The sequence below is a fragment of the Rhodamnia argentea genome, chromosome 3 (assembly GCF_020921035.1).
Source record: "Rhodamnia argentea isolate NSW1041297 chromosome 3, ASM2092103v1, whole genome shotgun sequence".
Classification (NCBI taxonomy): domain Eukaryota; kingdom Viridiplantae; phylum Streptophyta; class Magnoliopsida; order Myrtales; family Myrtaceae; genus Rhodamnia; species Rhodamnia argentea.
Genome location: NC_063152.1, coordinates 3,721,999 through 3,730,704, shown reverse-complemented (window position 1 = coordinate 3,730,704; position 8,706 = coordinate 3,721,999). Strand labels below are relative to the sequence as shown.

At 39.5% G+C, this 8,706-nt stretch overlaps 2 protein-coding genes across 2 annotated transcripts; both read left to right on the top strand.

The window, feature by feature from the left end:
• Window positions 1-4,352: 4,352 nt before the first annotated feature.
• LOC115727906 (TPD1 protein homolog 1-like) lies at window positions 4,353-5,048 on the top strand. The gene is made up of 3 exons (XM_030658218.1): window positions 4,353-4,365; window positions 4,485-4,604; window positions 4,714-5,048. The coding sequence occupies exons 1-3, from the start codon at window positions 4,353-4,355 to the stop codon at window positions 5,046-5,048; spliced, it is 468 nt and encodes a 155-aa protein (XP_030514078.1).
• Window positions 5,049-7,839: 2,791 nt separating this feature from the next.
• On the top strand, window positions 7,840-8,482 carry LOC115727911. The gene has a single exon (XM_030658225.2). It carries the CDS (start codon window positions 7,947-7,949, stop codon window positions 8,283-8,285), a length of 339 nt encoding a protein of 112 aa, XP_030514085.1. The 5' UTR covers window positions 7,840-7,946; the 3' UTR covers window positions 8,286-8,482.
• Window positions 8,483-8,706: the final 224 nt, after the last annotated feature.

The following is an 8,706-nucleotide window of genomic DNA, read 5'->3' as shown; positions in this document are numbered from 1 at the left end:
GACACAAAGGTTGAACCCTAAAAGGAAATTAAGGTTTTGCGTACCTTTGAACTGTAGCTTTGATGATTGAATTTGTTGTGGCAAGCCAAGAGATGATGAAGCTAAGTGTTTGAAGCTTGTCTTGAGCTTCAACAAGAGACCACTAAACTCAGAAGAAAGGAAAAGAGAGAGGGGTATTTGAGAAGAGGAAATCGAAATGAGTGAATTTGATCACTGAAGTCGCACCAATTTATAGACTTGGATAGGGGCCATCAATTAATCCTGGGAAAGGCATAATATTAAATGTCAGATTTTGATTGCCGAAATAAGTTGTTCAGATTTAAATATATAAAATCTGGCAATCTATCGACGCGTTTGTATTCATTTATCTCGCTGGAGATTTAAACTATGCCGATACCGTTCGATCGCCACGCCTCGTAAATTTGATTAGGATGTTGCTTTAGGGTAAAATCGATCAATTTTTCTCATGAAATCGCTAAGACTTCGTGCATAACGTAAATGCAAATCATAGTATGATATGGACGCCGGTTTCCTTCAATTTATGAGTATACATATAATATACTTAATATCACTAAATTAATATGCAATGAAGTCTACCTTATATTTTGATATATTATTGTATTGTTCCATTCACATTAACATTGACATTAAAATAAATTTACCTACAAGCACTCAACTACTTAATTGTTCCTTTTTCACGAATATAATCTAAATTACTGTAAAAGGAAATACGCGAGACTTATTATGGAATCTTTGACAATTATTTGCAATTCAAAATCGAAGGGCAATTCATTAATTACTTGTCAATAATCTTGATTATGATATTTATGATTTTACCCAGTCATGGTTATGGGTGTGGTCTTATAGTATTTTAAATATGTGTATCCGCCTTTCATGGTTTTTTCTTACATTAAAGTGGCCATATAAGTTTCCTTAATTAATAGTATGTACACAAATATAATAGGTATAGACGCAAAGACACACATACAAGAATAAATGGGTACATATGTATGTATAGAGGCACAACAACGCCGACGCGGATTTTGTGTGAGGGTGGTCAAACCATCGGCTCTACCATTCACCGGAGGGGAGGTGTCCGTCGTTAGCGACGGGACAAGCATGGACCATGAGCCTCTCTAGGAGCAAAGCCTCATTCTTAAACTATTATGACTGATTTTATGGTAAATAACATGGCAAAAGATCTCGTCAACTTTCCCAACTTTCATCCTAGTAAATCTGGAATAAATCTTTAAACGTTTTTTCAAGGACTTTCTTAGCATAATAATTTTTTGGTGATTGTGAGAATGACAACATGTTTTTTTTTTTGGTAAAGTAAGATAAGAATAACAGCATATTGTGGACCACAAATTCTTAAAGAAGTGGACCTCATCATAAATTTTAATTATTCATTATTTATTTTGTGGCGCTCATAATCTGGTGTCATTCTAACCGAAGATAAAAAAAATGTCATATAAGCATATTCCCTTATGAATGTTAAATCGGGTTATTGTATTTTGTTATCAGAAAATTGAATTCCTAAACTTTGGTCTTCTTAATTCATGCTAGTTTGTTAAAAAGTTATAAAAACTTTAGACATGAAGGGCAAGAAAGAATGGGGGTCGGATTAGCACTAAACTTACTGATGAGAGCTGGCCTAGCTTAGATGGACTCCGGTCCCGGCCGCTAGGGTCTGATCCCAGGTGTGAGGACCGAGGCACAGGAGTTGGGGTTTTTGTCCCGGACGCGAGCACGGGAGTCCAGGGCCCGACATCAATAGATCCCTGGCTTAGCGCAAGGCTATATGACCCTCATCGTTCTCAGATGAGGGCGACTGCTGCGTCCATACTAGAGAGGGACAGGGAGAGAGGCCGCGAGGCCCCGAGAGGAGGGCGGTGTCGGGATTGCAAGCCATACGGTGGTCTACCATGATCGACGAGGTTGCACTCCTCGTCGCACTTAAAGGCGAGAGGGTCGCACCTTGCCACCAACCCTCGTCACCACGCCTCCATCAATCAAAACAAAAGTTCTATCCTAAGTACACCACTTGAACGATCTGAGTTTAGTCCTTTCCGAAACTTCATTTTTCTAGACATCGCCATGAAACAAAATGACAAAGAAGAATGCTGCAGAAAAGGAGGCCGAGGAGCGGGGTGCGGTACAGCAAATTGAATAACTCACAAGACAAGACTCCGATCATGTGTCATGAGTGGTAACGCCGGCATGTCCCTGCTTTTGGCGGCTCTCTTAACTACGGCTCACCAATTCATACAACCAACCAAGCATATTCTCAGCATCCTGGTGAAGTCATTTGTTCGACTAAATCATCTCCTGTCTGCCTCTCAATGGAAAAAAAAGAAAACAAACATGTAATGCTCTCTCTCTCTCTCTCTCTCTTACAGAACAAATGAGTGAGATGAACGTGCCCTAGTCCAGTTATATGTAGAGAGCAGCACAGTCAGGCATACATAACTGCATGCAAACCCTAATTAATTCTGAGGCTGGCATGCAGATACACGTCCATAGTCAACAGTTCTTTAATGTCCTCCTCCTTGAAGAAATGCCCAGAAAAAGATTGGTAGGGGACTGGGGAGAGAGTGATCATTACGCGTCCGACCCGCGTCCTGAGAGGTATGATTGCAAAATTTTCTCTCTTTTTGAGGAGGTTCTTCCGAAATCGACCGGACATAATCATGATCACAGCCGCAGCACGGCCACTGTCCCATTAAATCTTTGACAGGTAGAGGCTTCATTGTTCTTGACCTCAATCTCTCAGATGTGTAGGCTGGTCAAATGGAAACTCGAGTCCGATCCCCTTATTCTCCGAAACCAAGCAAAATAGAAGTGAAAAACTGTGCTTAAAGCATAGCAGTATCCTCCTAGAGGTGGCAAAATAGGTCTAAAACCCACATTTGATCTATATTTCATGATGGTGGGTCATAAATGAGTTCTTTGAGTTTTAAAAATGGCGCATAAATGGGTTACTTAGAAACTTAATGGATCCTAAATAGGTTTTAAATAAGTCATCAATGGGTTAGTTAGCAAAACTATAAAAAAAAATAGCAATATATATCTTTAAAATTGTCTAAGAAATAATTTTCTCTAAACTGGATTTTAATATATCGAAATGGTTGAATAATATAGATTGGATCGAGTATGGGTCACTAGATTTGTATAAAATCAAAATGGGTCAAAAAGGATTGAATGAGTTAATATGGGTCGGACCATATCTGACTCGACTCACCCCGTTTGAATATCTAATCCTCTCTAATCCAGAAGGTTATAGCACAAGTCATGCTCTTGCTAGGAGTAACATCAGTATCTCCAAACTTTTAAATTTCAAATGCAAAAACATGTAGCCAATGAACACAAGAGGAATACTTGTCAATTGAGTTCACCCACGTGTGAAAGAAGAAGAGGGAACAGAGTATAGGATGAGGCACACCTGTGAGTCCGGGACAGCATGCTTGCTTTTGTGCCAGTGATGGCCAGAGGCACTCCCCCCCACCTTGAGAGCTATAAATGAAAGCTGCATTTATGCCCTAGCTCCTCCTACTGGTGCTCCCTCCGCCTTCTTCTTCTTCTTCTTCCACGAAAGTCCCGCCCAAAACGCTCTGGAGCGAGTACGGTACAGTTGCTGCGAGAGAAGCACGTTCTTCTGCAAATTTCTTACACAGCATTCTTTTTTCATCTTTCAGCCGTTTGAAAGCTTGAAGGGTTTCCATCTCTTTCTGGGTATCTCGTGTCGTGAAGCAAGTCGAGCATCATGGGTCGCCACGGAGCAGTGAAAGAAGCTAGACTTGTCTCTGTCTCTTCAGCTGTTTCTTGCTTCAGATTCGTGGTCGTCTGTTCACTCCTTGGTACCATCTCTCTCTCTCTCGCCGGAATGAACAGGAGGAATGACGTAAACCCTAGCTGCTGTTTTCTTGAGGCCATTCGCGACGCAAGCGGTGTTTTTTTTTTTTGTTTTGTTCTGTGGGTGGCTCTGAGTTAGATTGTGCACGTTATGGGCTAATTTACTTGTCATGCATATAAAAATGATAGGTCGGAATAAGAACAAAGAGGACAATCAACTGCATGTAGTTCCAGAGTTTATGACATTAGTAGGAACTTTATATACGTCAAGATGACATTCCTAGTCATAGACAAATGATTTCCTCCTTCACCTAACAACTAAATAATTGTTCAGAATAATCATAGCATGGATATTTAAATTAGGGTTATCGCTCAATTTATTAAGACATGCATCTTCGTAAATTAGGATTTTGGGTCGAAACTCATGCTTATAACATGGATATCCAAATCTTTAGACTCGATTGATTTTCGAATCACTTAACACTTTCACAGCGAAAAAAATGGGGAAAACAGGTTGTTTGTAGTGTCTTCAACGCCGGCGATCATATGTTTTGGGCTTTAACTTTAACTTTAGCGGCGCTAATTTGAGCATTTTGGAGCTCAAAAAGCATGTGGCCATTGATTTGCTGCAGTACTGGTTTTACTTCATGGAGAAGAGAGAGTTGCTGGTGAAGCAGCCATTAATAAAGGACCTGACCATCCCAACGCTCAAAGCCATAGCTCATCCAGAAAGCTACTTCAGTCAGATGATGGTAAAGTGAATCTCTCTCTCTCTCTCTCTCTCTCTCTCTCTCTCTCTCTCTCTCTCTACATTTAATAAATTGTAATGACTTACAAATGTTTTCCATTGATGCAATGAAGATGGAGGAGACATGAACAGCATTGGCTCGTCGTGCTCGAAGGCCGACATCGTGATCTCCCAAGGGCCGACCTCTCCGTTGCCCCAGGGCATCCCGATCTTCACCGTCCAGATCCTGAACGTGTGCACCTCCGACTGCTCTATCTCCAACATCCACGTCAGCTGCGGCTGGTTCAGCTCTGTCCGCCTCGTCAACCCCAGGGTCTTCCGGCGGGTCTACTACGACGACTGCCTTGTCAATGACGGCAATTCCCTTGGCCCGGGGCAGAGCCTCTCCTTCCAGTACTCCAACAGCTTCCAGTACCCGCTGTCCGTCTCGTCTGCCGAGTGCGAGTGAATAGATTTGGTCGTAGGATTTGCATCTCATGCACAACTTGTGTAAATTTACTATAGTAACTTCCGATGTTCGGTGTCCCTAAGCTACTACTGTCAAGAGATCTTACCTACTTGTCGTGCATGTACTTTTTTTTTTTTTTTTTTGGTTGGAGGGGTCAGAAGTCGTGCGTGTACATACGGTGTAATACTTGGGATGTTTGAAAGGTCAACTGGAGTGTGGACTGGATTTCAAATATGAATTAATCCTATCAACTCAAGTTGAGAGCTTCAACGCTTATCCATTACAAGCACGAAACTTAATAAATTTAATTTGGATCATTACTTTCTTATATGTAATATATATATATTTATAGATTCAACATCACTAAGATAAGATTTCAGATTATATTCCTCTTTCATGTCTAATCATTCTCCAAATAGTTGATAGGCACAATAGCCCTAAAAAAAAGGAACAAATAGGTGATAGGATAGACACGCTTATGAGACATCTAAAGTTCTCTTGGCTACCGAAACATTGCCCTTCTTCTATTTTTGAAAAGACAAAATGACACAAATGGTCATAAACTTTGAAATATGCAATATGATCTATGAATGTTTAATTTATTTAATGTGATCTTTGAACTTTCTCTCAATATGCAATGTTAAATCTTGAACTTTTAATTCGTTTAGTATAGGCCTTGGACTTTTGGAATGTGTTCAAGATAGTCCCCGATCTATATGAAAATATTCTTTATTATCCTTCTATTAATTTAAGTTTAATGACAACACTAAGCATTTTTATATAATTCAAGGACTAATTTAAACACGTACCAAAAGTCCATGGACCACATTGAACTAATTAAAAGTTCAAGATTCACATTGCATATTGAACAAAAGTTAGTGACCACATTAAATAAATTAAAAGTTTAAGGATAACATTACACACTGAGCTAAAATTTAAGGATCATTTGTGTAAAAATTTGGATTCTTTTTTCTTTTCTTTTTTTGCAATGAATATTGTCAGTGAAAAGCATATTTTCCAGACCCAGCGATCTCAAAATCACGGATTGTGCGCTCTTATTTAATCACCTATCTTGATATAATGATTGAAACGAATACTTTTACCTTGCTGGATTGGTTTAAAAAAAAAAAAAAGTAACTAGACACCTGATTTCTTGGTAAATTTTATATTTGGTAACTTACTCACCCTTCAGACTTCTATAACATTATCAACTTTTTTTTTTTTACAGTAGGCAAATTAAAAAGTTTTCTTATCTTTTACCAACTTTCATTTGTCTCACTTACCAAAACCTTAAACTTAACAACTCTTATATGAATTTTTTTAATTTTAATATGAGTGAGCTACAAACCGTTTTTCAATTATGAATGTTAATTTCAGGTTACCAACTCTTATTACTTTCGAGTTTAGCACTAGATCTAAATCGCATTTCTTTGCTCAAAGAGTCTCTCACACCAGCCAGTCGTTATAACTCAAGCTTTTTTCTTCTTTTCGATTTTCTGAGCTAGTCGTAGGAGATAATCCGAATTCTTAGGCTTTTTTTTTAAATGAGTTCATTTTATCATGCATGAGTTGTTTATATCAATCCCTACATGACAAGTTTGTAGATAGGGTTTCAAAATTTCTCGGAAATTTGTGGCCGAGATCAGGCTGTAACTCTCACCGGTGATTGCGAATGTCACTTCATCGGTTCTCTTTTTATAACAACATGCTTCTCTTTATCCTTAAATTTTTCACATATGCTAGAGGTTTTAGAGATGATGATCGTTCTCAAATTACTTTTTTACCACAACCATGAATTCATGTGTGTGAGACTTGTGTCGTTTTACCCAGAAAAAATTGTCCGAAAAGTCATAAATTTATTTTATTTTGAAAAATTCAATCCTAAACTTTTTAATTGTATGAATTGAGTCTTAAACCTTGTTATGTTTTGATAATTTAGTCTATCCGACTAATTTTAGCTAGAAATTACCGATGTGGACATCGACGGTCCCACATGGCACGATCGGCTACCGATGACTCTCACTTAGCATTGGGTGAGGGCGTCGCTGCTCTCGTCGACCACAGGTTAGGTGACCCTTGCCCAAATATGCCAAGGGCCGGCCTCACCTAGCCCATGACTAGCAAGGAACATCCTTGCCCTAGCCCTCTCCAGCCATCTTTAGTGGCTAAAAATAGGAAAGAAAAAAAAAACTCAGGAAAAAGAAGAAGAAAAATTTTGAAAAATTATCCACGTCAACGCTGCAATTAAATCACCACATCAGCATTTTTCGATCAAAACTGATCGAATAGACTCAATTGGTGCAATTCAAAAGTTTAGAAAGGAATTTGCCAAATTACAATACGTTTAAGACTTTTAGGGCACTTTTCCTCCGTTTTTCATGTGAAAGAGATTGTGAAAAATATAGATATGTCCGTGCCCCCATACGATAAATTAAGATGAGCCAATCCTCATGAAGACTCTCTTAACCTCAATTTAAGAAGCCGCTTAACATTATTGAGGGTCACGTCAAGGCAATTTGCATCCGTCAACACGCGACCATGCATGATTGGCTTGTCATCTCATGCACGAAACCGAGTCTCCTTTGTTCGTTCACCACAGGAAGCATTGAGTCGCCAATGCGTGCACTACACATCACCATCCCGTATAGCTGGATAACTCAAAAGTTCTAAGACAGCATTAGTATATTTCATCATTAATTTGACTACCCTAATTGCTTCGCGCTTGTAATCCGCTTGTTTTTGTCCTTCACGTATTAAAACCCTCCCTATATAAACCCTCGCTTGCTCCAACCCAAAGGCTTGCTTTAAGAGATCACTTTCTCAGCCCAAAGATCTCTCTCTTTCGAAAGAGAGATCGAGACAGACTGCGAGAGAGAGAGGTATTAGAGTCCTGAAGAGATGGCCCTGAGGTGGCTTCTCCACTCGGCCTGCAACGTTCTAGGTCACCCGGACCACGACGCTGGTGGCGTGAACCATCATGCAAGTGCCGTGTCTGGCATGAGCCCGGCATGCCGGGATGCGGCCAAGAGCTTGAAGAAGACGTCGGGCGCGAAGGAGGCGACGCTGGGATTCCAGATGCCCCTTCACTATCCGAGGTACAAGAAGGTCGATTACGAGAGCATGGAGGAGTGGAGATTGGACATGCTTCTCCGACAATATGGACTCAGCTTTAATGGCAACCTCGATGAGAAGAGGGCTTATGCAATGGGTGCATTTTTGTGGCCTGGCCAGTATTGAGGGTGTCTATATCTATCTTTAATATAAGCTTCCTCCTCATAAAATATCATAAATAACTCTACCGGTGACGACTATCAGCCCCTATAATCCATCTAGACCTACTTTTAGTTCTACTACTTTGGTTAATAGTCTTTAATGTGCATGTGTAAGCACTTTGTAATACCCGCTATAATATAGATATGCTTATGAAGTTTTAATTGTTGCACATGCATCTCTTTAATGATGACAACAGCTACTTTAATATATAAATTCACGTTTTTAATCCAACACTCGTTTGTGCAAATGAGTTTTTTCCACCGGCAATAATAAGTATAAGGAATTTGAGGGATAATTGTCCAAAAAGTCCTGAATCTATTGTATGTCGGCCAATTAGTTCTTAAACTTTTCAATTTAGTCAATTTAATCATAAACCTTTTGGCAA